This window comes from Haliotis rufescens, unplaced genomic scaffold (assembly GCF_023055435.1).
Source record: "Haliotis rufescens isolate VD_foot unplaced genomic scaffold, xgHalRufe1.0.p SCAF_2, whole genome shotgun sequence".
Lineage (NCBI taxonomy): Eukaryota > Metazoa > Mollusca > Gastropoda > Lepetellida > Haliotidae > Haliotis > Haliotis rufescens.
Genome location: NW_025963890.1, coordinates 36719150 through 36738174, shown reverse-complemented (window position 1 = coordinate 36738174; position 19025 = coordinate 36719150). Strand labels below are relative to the sequence as shown.

Below are 19025 nucleotides of genomic sequence, written 5' to 3'. Positions count from 1 at the left end.
GACACACGTGAAACTGTGACATTGGTGTTAAGGACATGTGTGGGGCTGTAGCATTGTAGTTAAGAACATGTGTGAAGCTGTCACATTATAGTTAAGGACATGTGTGAAGCTGTGACATTATCTTTAAGGACATGTGAAACGCTGTCACATTGCCGTTAAGGACATTGTGAAGCTGTGACATTGTTGTTTAGGATATGCTTTGGATGTGACATTCTAGTTAAAAACACGTGTGGATCTGTGACATTGTAGTTCAGGGACATGTGTGAAACTGTGACATTGCCGTTGAGGACATGTGTGGAGCTGTGATATTGTCGTTAAGGACATATGTAAAACTGTGATATTGTAGTTCATGGACATGTGTGAAGCTGCGATATTGTCATTAAGGACATGTGTGGAGCTGTGACATTGTAGTTCAGGGACATGTGTGAAGCTGTGATTTTGTCGTTAAGGACATGTGTGAAACTGTAACATTTGTTGTTCAGAGACATGTGTGAAGCTGAATTATTGTCGTTAAGGACATGTGTGGTGCTGTGATATTGTCGTTAAGGACATGTGTGAAACTGTGATATTGTCGTTTAGGACATGTGTGGAGCTGTGATATTGTCGTTAAGGACATGTGTGGAGCTGTGATATTGTCGTTAAGGACATGTGTGGAGCTGTGATATTGTCGTTAAGGACATGTGTGAAGCTGTGATTTTGTCGTTAAGGACATGTGTGAAACTGTGATATTGTCGTTAAGGACATGTGTGAAACTGTGATATTGTCATCAAGGACATGTGTGGAGCTGTGATATTGTCGTTAAGGACATATATGAAACTGTGACATTGTAGTTCAGGGACATGTGTGAAGCTGCGATATTGGCCATGTTTGAGAGTTAGACAAAGGTCATGTGCCAGGCTGAGACATTTTCTTTAAGGCCAAGTGTGAGAGTGAGACAAAGGTCAAATGCCTGACTAAGACATTTTCTTTAGGGCCATGTGTTAGAGTGCGACAAAGGTCATGTGATAGACTGAGACATTATCGTTAAGGCCTTGTGTGAGAGTGAGACAATGGCCATGTGTGCAACTGAGACAAAGGTCATGTTCCTGACTGAGACATTGTAGTTAAGGATACGTGTAAAACTGAAAGATTTTCGATAAGCAAAAAACTGAAACACTGTCGTTAAGGACAATTGTTAAGCTGTGACATTGTTGAGAAAGCCATGGGTGAGACAGAGACATTGTCATAATGGTCATGTGTGAAGCTGCAAAATTTCTCGATTTAATCCGGGTATTCAGAAACTGCACAACTAATATAGACATTGAACTAAGTTGTGTTTGAGGGACTTGAACAAATTTTAATTGGACGAGCACGTTCATGATGTGCTCCATGCTTGACATTACAGACGACTATGCTTGCCACAAGGGTCGACTAAATAGAACGGGTGATCAGGCTCTCTGACTGGAATGATGCATGTCATCGATCCCAATTGCGTGGGTCGATGCACATGATATTACTCACTGGATTGTCTGGTTCAGACTCGATTATTTACAGACCACCGTCATATAGCTGGAATATTGCTGAGTGCGGCGTTAAACAACCAACCAACCAACTATTGCGTAGATCTATTATATCATTCGTTATATCAGTTACAAACCATTATTTAATTATGGGTCTGATTACCTATGTCCTCTACAAGTGCAGAGATTCTGCTGTTTACAAACAAAGAGAAACACTAAAGACACATGTTTTATGCTTTATTTAATTAAGTAAAAAGTAGCAGAAAGGTTTTTAAAAACTACATCAACAGATGACTTATTTGGTTTTCATTTGAATCATGACATTTATCTTTAACAGCTAAAAAGACAACAATCAACAATATTTAAAATATACAATGCATAGTATGGCGTATTCTTTTCTCAGATTTTTGCTTTAACGTTTTGTAACCTTTAGGATTAGGATGAACTGAAAGTGCTTAAAAATCAATTGGATTTTGACTTAATTATTTAGGAAATAGACCTGATGGCATCATTTCGGGGCCTTATGCGATGTCTCTCTGCACAGGTAACCAAGATAAAACCATGGATTATACGGGCTTTTCTTTCCAGAAAATAACTGGATTTGAACCCGAGGCTTGACTTTGGACGACGGGAGATACATTGAGTATATCACCTGCTGATCTGTGTTCATTAAACGTTGTTTTAACAACATCTTGACTGTATTCATGTAGTCTTCGGTATACTTGTTCAACACTTCAGGAGTTCCCAGAAACATGGCCCCGCCCACCCATACACTGTTCCCTTTGATTACGCTTTCTATTGTAGCTTTATCGTTAAAACCATACACACGGCTATAAGCGACTCTACTTTTGTCCCATTCGTGTGGTATTTGAAGCTTGAACACTGAGTTATCATTAGCAAGATCACGAAAGAGTCCAATATCCAACCAACAGAAATATTTGGTAGGAAACAATTCCTCCATTAAGACTTTGTTAACTAACTCAAACTTTGCATGCATCGCACATGAGTAGTTCTCGTTAACTGTGTTCGGATGATGATGTGGATAGTTAGGCTGAGTGTAAATACTTCGAATTTCCCCAGCCAAAGAGAACGACCACAGATTGGCCCTGTCTATAAGGAATACCTTTGTCATGTTGCTAGGGAACTTACGTCTGAGGTTATTCAGTAAATTAAAGGTATCTCTAGAATCGGTATATGCGACAAGGTTGTTCCTGATTCTGCCAAACACCTTCATCCAGTGCATATAACGGCTTGGTGTGTACATGTTGGATGTGCTTCCCTTGGCGAATGAGCCAATGTTAAAATACGCTGTAACGACTGTGATTTCAGGTTTCAGAAGGGATGGGTCGTCAATGCTCTGTGACAGAATCTGAAAGAAAGTTACTCGGTATAGACTTTGAGGAAAATACTCAATTAACAGAAAGGTTTTCATGAACACTTGTGAGTTGACTGTATCTGAACATATATGAATAGTTTAAACTTCAAGAAATATATTGTTAGGAAACCATAGTAATCAAATGGGAATTATAAATATAGAAATAAGTACTATCTGAAGACATGGTAACACATGAGTGTACCTACTCACTTTGTTGGTGTCGTTGTCTATGTTGAAGGTCACTTGCATCCCTGATGGGAGAATTTGTGTTCTTGACAAAGCCTTGATATAAAACATTATAAAACAATGTTAGATTGTTCCTACAATATACGCGGTACAACTGAATGAAAAACACAGTTGTAAGTGGTAAAATCCAATTACGGACAATGAATGCCTAGAGGCATAGTTGTATGAACTCAACCAGTCTCAAGTCCTTTATGGCATGGATTTGCTCATAATAAACTGATGTGTTCAAACAGGAGAGAGTTAGATAATACCCACTGACATTCATATTAATAATATACATTCTGACAATAGAGTACAAACGAACATAACATCCATCCATCTATCAACACTCATACACCCATCCATCTACTATGCATGCAATGCACGCACGCACGCACACACACACACATACCTTGATAGTCATTTTAACTTTGATTTGATAATAAACACAAGACCAATAATCATGATGTGTTTTTGTACTTTGCACTTATATTTAAAAATTACCTCCAAACAATATAAATCTATCGATTTCAAAATTTCGCAAATCATTTCATAATTTGTCCATTAAACCGGACGATGGCGAGAGCTACTGAAAGAAGACCGTGTATGTACATTATGCAATTCATATGCTGTTTCACTGTCTATCTACTCCAACAACGACTTCTTTATATCCCAAAGAATTGTACTATAGAATTGTCCAAATATGTGTAAATCACGTAACACATTATCACTTAAAAATATAAACTTTGAAACCTCTGTCCAGATTCATTGTGCATTGGAATACATTATTATATTGAAATGTCTGAAACATGTGATCATCTTGATCGTTGTTGAATCAGGAGAAAAACATACTGTGTTTTCAATGTAGAGCTAGGTTACCTGTACATTTAACAGCAATGCACGCACGCACGCACGCACACGCACACGCACACGCACACGCACACGCACAACTTGATAGTCATTTTAACTTTTGTGTGATAATACACACAAAACCAATAATCATAATGTGTTTTTTGTACTTTGCACTTACTATTGAGCTCAGGGACTCCGATTGATTTAACCAAGCTGTCGCTGAAGAAGCGTGATCTACAACACATTAACTGTAGGAACTAAACTGAACTAAACAGCTGCACAAATACATTGTAGGTATAACAATAATCAGTAAATTATGGCAGTTAGAATTCTTAAATTTCTGTAGGGTTAAGGATTCTATGGATAGTGTGGTTGGTACTAAAAGTGGCATTTGGCAACAAATGGACCGCCATACATTATCAAAATACAAGAGAATGGAGCATACAAAACGCATGTTGATTGATAATGACGAGACACGCCAGGATATTTACACTGTACACTGTCTCACATAAAGTAACAGATAATTTCCTTATCGTAGTTACATACATAATCTCGTCGACATGAGAAGATATCCTCGCAATGCCTCAGAATGTCGTTGTTATAGTGAGCAGTTCTAACATTTGCTTTAGTTTGGGTTGAGTTGTGGTGATTGGGTGGTTTTAGTGACAGTTTGGGGGTCAGGCAAGTTTACCATACAATAAAATAAACTTAACAGGTGATTGACAAAAGGGATGACTTCAGCTTTGTAATAGGCAATTTTCACTTTATGTCGAGCATTATTCTAGCAGCTCCAGCCTTTGGTGTCTACATTTCACAAAATCTGAATTACCACCAAGCATGCTCTTTCTACCAAGTTGTTTGATTCAAGGCCTCAGTAACATTTTCAAAACGTTGTATTGTGACCTGCTGTCATCATTATTTGAAAGTGAACCACACACATATGTGCATGATGTAGCCAGAATCATACTCTCGACTCTGTTTTTGGCAGATATTTCTTATGAATATGGAAAGGACTTTGTCACTTTTATTTACAGTTAAATGACAATAAAAAGGAACTACATCTCTAGCGTTGGTGAGTTAGTGAATGAGTTGCGTTTAACGCCGCTTGGAACAGTATTCATACTGTTTTATCACGGCTTGTCAGCTTGATGTTTGAGAAACACTGTGAGGAAGGTCTAAGGCTTTTACTGCTTTAGTGAAATCCAAGAGCATGATTATGGTGCTGATGAACTCAGAAACACAACCGTCGCGAACCGAGATTCGAACCCACAATCATAGGTTTCTGACGTGCCCAATGGACGCCTTAGACGACAAGGCCACTCGTGCCCTCTATTTAAAGTCGCTCCACAATATACTGTGCAATATACATAACACGCTGATAACTATATAGTAAGTTGATTTGTATGGCCATGTTTTTTTCTGAAAACGTCAACATTCTTCGTCTTATCCTTTAGTGTTAATGTGGACGGTCAGGTCCACCGGCCCTCTAAATCCTCCCGAATTGACAATGGACCTTTGTTATAATCTTCACCTTCACAAACAAACAAACACGCACGCACGCACGTACGCACACGGTATTATTGCCAGGCATCTGCGTCAACCAAACCGTCACAGTCCAAAAACATGCCAAGATTTACAGAAGTGCAAAGAAACAACGTTTTAGGTCGCCGAGGGATGTACCGATCACGATGCTTACATCGAGGAGATCTATCAGAAAGAAAGCATCCGGTTGGACAAGGACAACATCAAGAAGAACCCAGGACTCCGCGCTCATTCCAAGCTCTTTCTTAATTCGCTCTGGGGCAAGTTCGGACAGCGCTTAGACTGTAGTCGGTCTGTCTATATGAACGAACCTGCCCAGTACTTTGCCCTGTTGAGAGATGAACGAAATCCCATCGACGATATCACCGTCATCAACGAACATATGGTGACCTAAACCCGCAATGAAGAATTCCAAACAACTCATCCTCATTTCAATCCTGTCGTGGCTGCTTGGGTCACTGCAAAAGCACGTCTCAAGCTGTACGAGGCCCTCAGCCTGTTGGGTCGCAGGGCCTTGTACTTCGACATGGACAGCGTCATTTACATTCATCGACCCAATGAAAGGAATCCAAAGCTGGGCAATTCGTTGGGTGATTTTACAGACGAACTGACCGGAAACACCATCAAGACGTCTGTGTCAGGAGGTCCCAAAAACTATGCCTAAGAGTTAATGAAGTCAAGACCCGATTGAACGCGCAGCACGGTCTGCAAAGTGCTAGGGTTCACCTTTTATTACAGAAGCCAACAACACCTTAACTTTGACACCATGAAAGGACTGATTATGGGACAACGGCCTGGAGAGGAGGCGAAGAAAATCGAGATGCATTACCCCCATCAGATCATTCGTAAAGGACCTCAGCATGGAAACGATCTTGTGACCCAACCACCCCAAAAGACTACCACACCATTTACGACAAGCGACGCATCGTCTACGACAAAACCACAGGCCTGCCTGTAGACACGCTCCCTTTTGGGTACAGAGACTAGATCATTTTTTTTCATGATGTTCCTAAGGCTGTGTTGGCTGTTGGCGTTTTATCTGGAAGACAGACGTGTTCGGAGAGAGTACCATGCCCTGCTCACTTCCATCCATGAAGCCATGAACCTGTGTGATGACTGTGACGAGGGTTGTCGTCCGCTTTTTTGGCATTGTATCGCATTGTATCGCATTGTTTGCATTGTTTGCATTGTTTGCATTGTTCCCCTTGTATCTAAGTTGAAGTTTGTTATTGTTCATCATTAAACAGTGATTGATTGAACTGACTCTTTGTGTCTTGATTGATTTCAACTCCAATAGGGTGCCAAACCTAGGGTAGAGGCTGAGTTGAGATGTTGTCTGTTGTCATGGAGTTCTACGGTGGCGTATGTGCCCACCAAAGCCCTCTCTTTATCCGTGTGTTCGCAGGGCGTCTCTGACCGGGTATCTGCACAGGTGTGGCACAAAGGAATGAGCAGTTTTCCACCCGATCTGTAGGGCAGTAGCGGTGTCTCGAGGGTAGGACACGACTTTGGATAAGACCTTTCAGATCAAACAACTTCTCCACAGGGGGTTGATGGAGAATGGTCGGGGGTCCCACGGGAAACTCTCCGGTCTTGCAAATGTAGGGATAAAGCGAACAGATATCGATATACTTGATGGTTTCACCTACTTAGTCCTCGTAGCATAATCGGGTGGCTTGGTTCGTCCTCCATAGAAGGCGTCGCGAGGGTTTAGTGGGGGAGGTAGGTTGGTACAGTGGGGTCCCTGCAAGACCATTGGGATCTGCTATGTGTACTAAGGTCTCAACCATGGTGGCATCGATGGCAAGGTCTTGGTTGGACTGTTGGACTTTTTCCACGGCATGCAAGATATCTTGCCCATGGAGATCTTCAAAGCGATGAAATGGAATCTGTATGGGGGTGTTCAAAGCGGGGTGTTGGATACCTAGACCAATATGATCCCCCTTCTGGCCTGACATCTGTTGATAGAAGTCCTCGATCACCATGTCAAATAAAGACAGTAGTTCTAGGGGAAAGCAGTCCAAGTAGTCAGGGTTCAATATTCCCATGACCATGACTCAACGTCAACACTTGCAACAGCACGGCAAAGTCTTGAATAAGCTCATGAAAAAACAAGTCCCTCTGAGCAAGAAACGAAAACTTCTTCAACGTGAAGGATGATTATTAGGAGGACTCATTCCACTTATTGGTTCTGCCCTAGCCTCTTTTTTTTGGAGGAAGGTCATAAAGGGGTGACACAAGGAAGGTCGGGATCAGTGTTTGGTGTGTCACCATGAAGTTGGCACGCAAGATGGTGTTGGTACCTGAAGACCATGGCAAAGTCTACAGGCCACAAAACAACGGCAACGACAGACCTATCACACCCCTCTCTTTGAAAAGAAACATCTCCAAAATTTGGAAGAGATGACACGTTGATGCAGAGGTCACAGCAGCCTTTTCACCTGCGGGAACAAGAATACAACCAACTGTTGCAACGCATGCTAGAGTTGCAGTGCCAACAGCACCGCACCTCCACCACCACTACCGCCACCACAAGCACCACCACCACAAGCACCACCACAACCAGCACCACCAGCACCAAACCACCAGCACCAACAGCACCAGCAACACCACCACCGCCGCCATCAACAATGGACACCCCAGGTAGACCTGCCCCTCATCCTCAACAGGTGATCGACGAAGTGGTCAGAAGAAGAAGAAGACTCTCTATTAAAAGACCAACCATGTACCGAGAGGCATCAGTCTGATGAGAGAAAATGATGCGACAGGCCAAGACGCGACGAAGTCTTCTTGCCACTGGGAAGACACAACACAAAGGACTTCTTACTCCCCTTTGGATGGCCTGATTGGAAAAAACCTTATTTCATCCTGAACATCCTGCAAGTTTTGGCGGCTGGCGACCTTTTTGGAAAGCAGCACGAATCCACGCTCAAGATGCAAGAACCAGTAAAAGCAAGAAGAAAACCATTCCATCGCAAATTCAAATCAAGCGTTGGTTGCAAACCCAAAATACCTACACCTTGCACAAACCAGCCAGATGCTCCTTTCCAAGAGCCCGCTATCGTGTGGGAGCCGTCAATGAATTGTGGCAAGCAGACTTGAGTGACATGATTGCCTTTCAAGAAGATTCAAACCAAGGATTCAAATATCTGCTGTGCATGATCAATGTGTTTTCAAAGATGGCATGGGTGCATCCCCTGAAGGCCAAGAACAGTTCTGCTTTGACCGAAGGTTTTCAAACCTTGCTGATGCAACAAGCCAAAGGACGACTACCTGCTCAATTGCAAACAGACAAAGGCAGAGAATTTGTCAACCGCCCTTTTGAGGCTCTCATGATGAAGCACAGCATTCATTTATACTCCAGTCAAAATCCTGACACGAAAGCATCCATGGTGAAACGGTTTCAACGAATGGTTTCAATGTGGTGATGCTTTACTCAGCATGGGACCCAACACTATTTGAAAGTCTTACCCCAGTTGGTCAAGTCATACAACCGGACCATTGGTCAGCGACCTGAGGACGTCCTCCCAGGAGATCGCCTGTCAGAAATTTAGGTGTTAGACTACATGGAGGAACAACAACAATGACAACAGCAGCAGCGCAAATGGAAAACAACACCCCAAAGACTGTCGTCCCCCAAGACAAGATCCCCCTCTTTTTTACTGCGGGGTACCCGTGTACGTCTGAACAAAACCAAAGGCACCTTTGAGAAAGGCTATCTCCCCAACTGGACCATGGAATGTTTACAGTGGACCATCTGGTCACAGGGAGAACACCTCCCGTGTATCAGATCAAAGTTGATCATGGTGAACAACACCATGGTGATCATGGAGAAACTTCTCTGCATCCGTGGGTAGAGGAGATGGAAAGGTGCGATTCCAAGCCCCTGAAGAAGTAGTACTCCATTTGGGCGAATCACTCTATGGCACGGAAGTGATCATGCCAAGTCTACTCTCAAGAATGCTCGGATTTGTTCAACTACCGCTCCTCGGTGAGGAGCAGTATAAAACCTACACAGAGACGTCTGTTCCCTTGAGTGCCATGGCCCAGTGGCAAAAGGGGGCTACTCCCTTGGTGGGTGGCTATGTGGAAATCATAGGTGATACAAAAGCAAATCGCCTGTCAGTATTTGATACTGCCATTTCGGATCCACATGCCCGTGTCAAAGAAGATGATGCAAGTCAGTGTGGTGATTAAAAGCCCAAAAAACATTCGCTACCTCGGACTGCTGCATGGTTCCTTTGATGGTATTAAACTCTATATCATGGACGACATGGGGCGACCCGTGCCATTTCAAATGGGGAAAGCCATTGTGACACTTAACTTCAGACACCGCCGCTAACACAGAAGCAACATGTTGGGACACGTGTGGCACACCAGATTGATCGAGGACAGTTCGTTCAGCGTGGGAGTGGCATCAAAGTATACAAAGGATGGTATCATCAATGTGGCAGTGGCCTCTGAGGTATCTTGAAGATGGCATTGCCTTTCCTTAAATCTAGTGGAACATCTGTGCTCAAGATGTGTAAAAAGATCCTACCCGGGTTGGTGAGTGATGTGGTTGCTGGCAAACGCAAATGGTCAGAGAGTCTGAAACATCGTGGTACAGCAGCCCTGATGGATGTCTTGGAGGAACGTGAGGAGCCGAGACCCCCTAAAAGACGTAAAGCCGTTATCGCCCCTCTCCAGAAAAAGCATAAAAGGAAAAGAAGAATGGTTTAAAGGTCAGTCCTCATCAGACTTTCAACCTGACCAGACGTCCTTCAAGGCAGAGCAAGGGAGGAACATCCATCCAATCATCCATCCATCTATCATCATGATGCGCCGAGATGCTTGCGAATGTTCTAAGGCCCAGTTGGATCTCTTTACCGTACCCCCGGTGTCCACCTCAGTGCAAGAGGGTAAGTGGATTCGTGATAGTACCTTAGCGCCACCCTCTGTGGCAGGACCACTCCAGTTTAACATTTCCAATCCCAAAATACTTACATTGATTTGAAACAGTGCTACCTGAGAGTATATCTACGTGTGATGAAAGAAGATGGCACAGATACCACAGTGGCAGATAACCGCGTATCGACAGTCAACAATGCATTCCCTATTTCGCATAGTGCGGCTGCACGTGGGACACAATCAGTTGGAGATCACACCATCCATGCGCACCTACCCTTACAGAGCCTATTTGGAAACCCTTCTGAGTTATGGTACAGGAGCCAAAACATCTCACCTTCAATGTCCTGGATGGTTTGCCGACGATGCTGGTAAAATGGATGCCTTCAATCCTGATGCAAATGCGGATGCAAGAAACAGGGGCGTCAGAACGCGACGTGATCTTATCGTGCCCACCAAAGAAGTGGAACTGACAGGACGTCTACACTGTGACCTGTTTCTTCAAGACCGTTATTGCTACGAAGTCGAGATGAGTTCTTCTTCATGTGTGCTGCTAATGGTATCTACAAACTAGCCCTGACCAAAGTCAAATTTTATGTCCGTCAACTCAACATCGATCCTGCTGTCCGAAAAACACACTTGTCCAGTCTGAATGCTGGGGTGACTGCCAAGTATCCCCTTTCCCGTGTGCAAGTGACCATCCATGACATTCTGAGAGGCAGTAGAGACTTTCACAGGGATCAGCTCATCGGTGGTCAATAACCAAAATGCGTGGTCCTGGGACTGGTGGACAATAGTGCCTATGTAGGAAGCAAAGAGAAGAATCCGTACAACTTCAGACACAACCATGTCACCATGATGAAACTGAAGTCAGGAAGTCCATTGCACAGAAATGAAAAGCGACTTCAGCAACAACAGCGCCCATTTGAAATAAGTCTACATGAATCTATTCCGAAAAACGGGGCACCTATGAGACCTGCAAGCTGACTCCCAAGGCCTTTGCTCAAGGTTACACCTTGTGGGTGGTGGATCTCACCCCAGACCTTGGCGCTGATGAAGGCATCAACAATCCACGACACACTGGCAAGTTGGGTTTGGAAATCCAGTTTGGACAAGCTCTCGAGAACCTAGTCACCCTCATCTGCTATGAAGAATACGAAAATATTCTGGAAATAGATCGTTTCCGGAATGCGATGATGGTATAAAAAAGAGCAGTGACAGATGATCATGGCACACTTATTTCCACCTCCTACCATGGATGAACCACTCAGGTTTAGCACCTTCGATTGAGAAGCCATCCTAGCTGAGGAGGAACCACTTCATACCATCTACCGGGGCACCCTGGCCAGAGATGACTTTGCCAGAGAGGGATGGCAACAGGATGACCCCTTTTACCCCAAAGCCTACATGGTCAACACACATTCAAGCGATCAACCTGGCACACACTGGGTGAGCATCTACCGTCCAGCTCCAGGATCCGTGGAAATGATGGATAGCTATGGATTGTATTCATTACCCCTGTTTAAAGAGACTTTGAATCGCATGGGTTAGATGGAACAACGATGGAATACACGCCCCTTACAACATGAATACAGCACGTTGTGTGGGGTGTACTGTCTCTACATGCTGACCTATCGCGTGCGTGGATGGACTTTTAATCAAGTGTTAGATACGTTGGACTGGAAGGACACCATCAAGAAGGATTAGAATAGTTTCATACCAAAGTGTCTACCTCCGTTCCTGTGGATGAGATGCCTGCGTTTCGACTGAGTGCCAAGACATCAAAAGAACCAACCTTTCTGCCCTTATTGACCTGACACTTGTTCACTGCGTTTTAGGAATGTACATACGTTCACACCCTGGTTGCAAGAAGTCCTTGTTCAGAGTGGGATGGAGAGCCTTGTTCACAGCGTTTTATGACTATACATACGTTCAGAACCTAGTTGGAAAAAAAAAGAAAAAAAAGTTTCTTGTTCAAATAAATCACAGGACACCCTCTCATCCTGTGATTTTGTTTTGTTGGTTCATGTGAGTAGGGATTAAAAAAAAGTTGAAAAATATAAGTGTTGTGTTGTCTTAAGGATAGGGAATCGACATGCACACCCAAGGAAAAAAACAGGATCGAAATATGACCCATCAGACGCTTGGGTTTTTGACCCATCAGAGGGCGCACTCGCCCTGTTCTGGCCTCTGATTGGTCGAACCGGGTTTGTGCTTTCTCTCCCATGGTAAAATCCATTTCCTATGGAAAAGAAACACAAGGGTCAGGTCGGTTTGGAAAACCAGGGCTCAGGCCGGGCTGCGGAACAGACCAATCAGCGCACCATGTGATGGACCAATCAGCACGCTGCGTGTTGGACCAATCAGCGTGCAGTGATGTTTGATCCGGTCCCTCTCCTATATATAGAGTGAAGCCACTCGAGTGGAGTCCCTTTTGAAAAAAAACAACATCACATCGTGAGAATGGCAGAGAGGAAGAGCAGCAGTGCGAATACGAGTGAAGGAACCATGGTGAGTGAGCTGACGGATACTTATGGACCCAAGATTCATCTGTGGAGTATGAATGGTTGTGATGATAGGTCGCTGCCGACACCACCGCCGTCACCGTCCAGTAACCCGATGTCGCCATGTCGTCAATCTTTTGAAAGCAGGGTCACTTCGTTTGAGCTGTGGCTGATGCAGATGGCCCAGACCGCTGAAGACATGGCCCATGCGGGCTTGTGTACACGGAAAGCACCCATAGAGTGTTCTGCTTTCATTGCGGCGTGCGGGTGAGATGATGGGCAACCCACGATGATCCTTGGCTGGAAAACCTCAAGCGGTCCCCTCACTGCCCCTACCTCAAGCTGACGGGGGTGGTGAAACACAAGAACGTGGCAGCCACTTTCTTGCACTATCTGTGTGAGAATCAGATCTACTGGAGCCTGCGAATCAGAGCAACGCGAATGGTGTAGCATGGCCGCCTTCCTAGGATGACGTTTCCGTTTCTCGTTCCTGTTCCCGTTTTCCGGTTCCCGTTCCTGTTTTTTCATCCTCTTTCCCCCAAACGGCCCTTTTCAGGGCCACCATTCTCTCCTGAAAGATCGCTTTTCATCCTTGCTTTGACTACCCTCCACTGCCACCACCACCACCCATCAAACCAAAACAAAGACGTATACATGTATTTTCCTACCTCACACAAATCTGGCTTTACGTTTCTTTTGAAGGGTATATAAATAGTGAGAGGAGACATTTATTTCTGAGAAAGTTGTGGGATAATTGAATATAAATTACATGCATTTGTATCTTTTTAAACTGTAGTTGGTAATGTGTTTGGTTTACAAGTTATTTTTCTTCAGTTATATTTGTATTTGAACCCTGAAATGCATAACATTAATTTGAACATTTACCGATATGATGAGATGGAGACAGTGACGGTTCATGACTAGCGGCTTCATCTAGTTTCTGCCTGAATAGGCTTCTACCCTCATTTACAGTGGAAGGACATTTTTATTAAATTCAGTGTGTTTGAAAAGTAGTAGCATAGTAGTCAAAAACGTGATTAAGATATTAAACAGGAAAAACACTGTTCATTTTGTTTTAAACATCTCACCGTTGATGACATATTTGTGGAATTTTTTTATTGTAAATTTAATCTCCTGACGCCGTGTTTATTCAACGCATCAAAAGTTTTCTTTTGTGTGTGCGTCTTATTGTATGCATTTTGGACAAATAATAATCTGAACATTGTTACGATTGTCTTGATTGAAAATTATACACCTGAAAATTACAAAATATTTACTTGCATTAAGAAATTGTTCCTTGATGGTCAGATGAGTTTGCAATGTGTGTCTTTTTGTGATACATGACTTGCGAATGTAATTAATCCAAAAAAGAATACAGTTGGCCGTCTGTGCAATATTCGAAATAATTAATAATATTTATAACTATAATATTTGAAAATAACTACAAAACAATGATTATGTGATGAGACCATTTTAACAGTTCCATATTTATGTCTTCAATGGTTAGTAAGCGTCTTCACACAATGTCACCCGTTGATTGTACACGCTCAAATAAGTCATGGGGCTATTATGGATAGCGGGGTATTTACGGATACGATTACTGGCGTCTGTCAATTAAAAAAACAGTCATCTAATGTTTCCACCGACTCGACCTGGAATCCTCATCCACGGAAGAAAAAGCTTATCAAAGGATAATTTATGCATTATTTGTAACATATATTATCAATTATCTAAATAAAGTGTCATTCGTGCATATTGCAGACTACGAAATCCGTTTCTCATGAAGTATGAAACTGAATTTGACAAATGTTTCCACACGCATGTACACAATGTTGTAATTCTATTATATACCTGCTTCAACACAAATCTTCCTAGTGGCAGACAACACATATTTGATGAATTCTACATTTAATCAACAAACGTACTTCTCATTTCGAGTGAATGCGTGAGTATGGTTTTACGCTGCTTTTAGCAATATTCCAGCAATATCACGGTGATGGACACCACAAATGGGCTTCACACATTGTACTCATGTAGGGGAATCGAACCTGGGCATTGGGCGTGACGAGCGAACGTTTTAACCACAAGGAAACCCCACCTCCCCCATTCATTTAAGAACATGTACATTACTAAATAATGAATAATACGGTTTCTGAGTTTGCAAGTAAGTCTTATATTCTGTGGTAAACACCAGTGTCAGTACAAACTTGTAGTGGGTACTTTCCAATGATCGACACCAGTACCAACAAATACTTACAGTAGGTGTAAAATCCAATGATTGACACAAATATCAACAAATACAGTACGTTAAAAATCCAGTGATTAACGTCAGCACCAACAAATATTTACAATGGTAGAAATATCTAGTGATTTACACTAGCATCAACAAATGCTTACAGTAAATGTAATATCCAATGATAAACACCAGTGCCAGCATCAGACCAGTTCTCTTCCTCGAAGCCATCGCTGTAAAAATTATGTGAATTATTTTCAGTAATATATTGATATTTGCTGAAGTGAGTGGGTGATTGTTCTTTGATGCTGCAGTTAACGGCATAATATAGGGCCAGTCAAACCAGTAAAGTCCAAGCCAAAGGGTATAATGACAGAGGGACTGACCACCCAATGCAATGTAATGCTTCTTAAGACAAGGAAACCTTTGCTGGGGACAAGTATCATTCTAGGATGGTTATGTACTCAATTCTAAATTACCTTTACCTGTTGTCTCTTACCTATGATGGATATTCTGAAAAACTTTACGATTGATTTTCTAAATAAGGTCAAACGGAGAATGATTTCAATATTATTGAGTGAGTGAGTGAGTTGGGTTTAACACCACTTTTAACATTATTCCAGCTATAACACGATGTGTCAGCTTAATGTCGGAGGAAAGCCCACAGTGATGCAGGTCTCGGACGTTTACCACTTCAGTGAAACACACGAGCTAGGGTAGGTGCTGACAAATATGGAAACATAATCGGGTTGAACCGGGATTCGAACCCACAATCATAGGTTTCTGGCGTGACAAAGGGACGCAACTCTGAACAGTGAATCGCGGCGCCTTAGACGACTGTGCCACTCGTGCCCCCCCCCCCCCCCCCCCGATTTCAATATTAACTTTCAAAATACGTCCTTATAGTCACATTTATCATATATGTGCTCATAGTTTCTAATGGGTACATAGGTGAGTGAACATATGGTATTTACGCCGCTGTAGCTGTATTTCAGTAATATCACGTCACTGGACACTGGATATAGGATCCACACATTGTACCCACGTGGGTAGTGACAAGCAAACACTTTAACCACTAGGCTATCCCATCGACCTAGGCGTACATAGCGTGTGCCTCTATGTATCACCCTGAACATCCTTTTGAATCGAAATGTACAAAATAGTACAGGGTACGTGAGCGCAATGGACAGAAAGGAATAAATGCAAAGTGTGCACCAACTCTTCCATCTTGAAAGGCTACTCATGTTTGACCTTAATTAGCATACTATTACCAGCGACAGTCACTATTTTTCCATAAACGTTCTTGTACATATCCAGTCTAATATTAAAAAAGATTTGCTGATTAGAACTTACGTGGAACTACATGAAGGTATATACATCCTGATATTGTCTTTGAAGCACTAGTATAGAATAATTTCCTAAACTGAATAAGCCTTTGTCATTTTAATAATGTGTCCTGTCTAAATTTCCCATTTTGAAATAGTTTAAGTATGAGAGAATGTGTCTTGGTGTGATTTAGTATGGCATTGTGTACCGAAAATCTGCAAAGTACTCCGCCATGAAATTATTGCGCTTTGCTAACAATTGCCTTCACTGCATCTGGAAGGTTTTGTGGCAACCTGTTGATAATATTACCAACGATGAAAGCTAGTGGTTTCTTTTAACTTTATCTACATCATAACTTGAAAGGTATTATTATGGATTGATAAAGCATATGCATTCTGCAAACCATTGCTGACATGTTTTGATAATGATGAAAGTTGGAAACTTACCGTTGAATGATAATCACCTCTACGGAATAGCCTCCTTGTATGATAAACACATGCGCCGATGATTGCTTAGCGGTGTCTACTGCGCATGCGCATGTTTCTTTCGTTACGAGGAAATCTGTTGATTGTAACTGTGACAAGGAAGTAATTTGTCTCCACTGACATAAAGTGGTTATGGGAACGTTAACACTTATCCAGATGCTTTGAATTAAATCAAAATTCCTTTTTGATTTATTCAAAGCATCTGGATAAGTGTTAACGTTTGACAATAAAACGCATAACTTTCAATATAAGCTATTGATAATGTTTCACACAGAATTATTACTTCAAATTCATTTATACACAAACTGGGCAGCCGTTATGGTGGTTCGTGTACTTTCTGAGAAAAAGAACCTGAAACGTTAGAACACATTTTTTCCACTTGCAATAAAGTAAAGAAATTAATACAGCAATTTGTGAAATGGTACAAATCCATCCCAAAGTGGGTTATCACTTTAGTTTGCAGATCGTACATCGATTACTCACGTATATAGGCCACTATTGATTTGTCTTGTTTGCATAGGGCACACCCTTATTCTAGAGCGGCAATAAATCAACCACAATTCTCTGATTACAGCTAACCTAGGGTATTACAACCTGGGGTACGATGTGTCACTATCACCACAGTCGTAAGAGGACACTATTGATTTATCTTGCTTGCATGGGGGACAACGCTACAATGTCCTTCAAAGGACGGGAGTGAGGGTTACTGAGGTGCCTTGGATTTGTAAAGACTGAACACAATAAAACACAGGTCAAGATACAATGTTTCACTCACAATCTGCAAATCAGGTATATAACATGTTGTTTATATGTCTTTGAAGATTGTGTTGTATGTCCAGGCGAATTGGGTGAACACTGTAATTCGCGTATCTCCGAAACATTCAGTGATGCACAGTAGCCCTGATCGAAACTATGCCATGTCTTTGCTATAACGTTCACAGCAATCCATACCCAACACGGTAAAAACCTCTTGTTACGCAGCTCAATACTTATACAATACATCTTTCTCTATTTTCCATTTGCAGAGCTAAGCATTCTCTGTCTATGGCAAAAGTATGTCAACTGCAAGATATTTTTTCAACAATAAATATTTATTTCAGAATCCCTGATTAGATTCCAGGGAGTAGATTAACATGTTATCCCAGAAAAAAGGTTATCATACTTAAAATATAAATGTATGAATAAAACGATGGCGCCTAGAACAATGTTTTTAATCAGGCCCAGGGCTGAGGCAATAAGGACTTGCCAAATCATTCAAGACTTGAGCTGGATTCCTTTCTCAATTTATTCTTATTTATTCTGAAAGACTACCCAGGAATGTTCAATCCTCTTTCTGGATAAAAAACAACCCTATGAACAGAGATTCTGACCTTTTTCCCACTTTCATCCACACATCCACACAACACTTTCATTCATTCAGTACTGCTTGAGAATATATAACAAAACTGAAGTAAATAATAACACATACAATTCTAGGTATTTAAGTGACACAACTTGTATCTTCAAACAACGAATGATATGATGCCCTGTTTTTATAACATCTGTTTGGATATTCTTGTTCAAATTCAATTTACACTTATAAATTAAAAATATGACAAAAAAAACAAAACTGAAATACATGAGCAATAATGATATTTTCTCTTATTCCAAATAATAGAAGCTGAGCACATGGATATGACCACATGTGAGTAGTTGTCTGTTACCTAAGACGTAAGACCAATTGAAAAGTCTCAACAACATGGCATTCCCAGAAAAATGTAAAATAGTTTCTTCTCTAGCAATACAGAAACTGCACTGATCATGATCTGACATCTTCATCTGAAAGAAAAACAAATGTGTTGGTATTAATCGGTGCAGTGGAACTACCTTATTTTGGAGTCTCAAGTAACTTGAAGTACTTGAAAGGTGTTATTTGTCCATCTAAGTTGTGATTTCACTTTGGGTCAACCATAATAGAGCGCCTGATGAAACAAAGTTTATCCGCCTGCGAAGATTGCAAAGATAATTCAACGCTATGGTGATCAGTGCACACTAACTTCACAAACTATTACTATCATAAGTGATTACATTGCAATAATATTTTGAAACTTATATATT

At 41.9% G+C, this 19025-nt stretch overlaps 1 protein-coding gene across 1 annotated transcript; it reads right to left on the bottom strand.

The window, feature by feature from the left end:
- Nucleotides 1–1740: 1740 nt before the first annotated feature.
- Nucleotides 1741–17512, bottom strand: LOC124111756. Its single transcript, XM_046471558.2, has 6 exons — nt 17412–17512; nt 16890–17017; nt 15282–15350; nt 4130–4185; nt 3085–3156; nt 1741–2868 (listed from the first exon to the last, which is right to left on the bottom strand). The coding sequence occupies exons 3-6, from the start codon at nt 15346–15348 to the stop codon at nt 2008–2010; spliced, it is 1056 nt and encodes a 351-aa protein (XP_046327514.2). The 5' UTR covers nt 15349–15350; nt 16890–17017; nt 17412–17512; the 3' UTR covers nt 1741–2007.
- Nucleotides 17513–19025: the final 1513 nt, after the last annotated feature.

Coding starts and splice junctions, on each gene's coding strand:
- LOC124111756 (XM_046471558.2), bottom strand. CDS start 15,348: ATGGCTTCGAGGAAGAGAACTGGTCTGATGCTGGCACTGGTGTTTATC. Junction 3,157..4,129: donor CGGAGTCCCTGAGCTCAATA/GTAAGTGCAAAG, acceptor TTTTATATCAAG/GCTTTGTCAAGAACACAAAT. Junction 2,869..3,084: donor TAGACAACGACACCAACAAA/GTGAGTAGGTAC, acceptor ACTTTCTTTCAG/ATTCTGTCACAGAGCATTGA.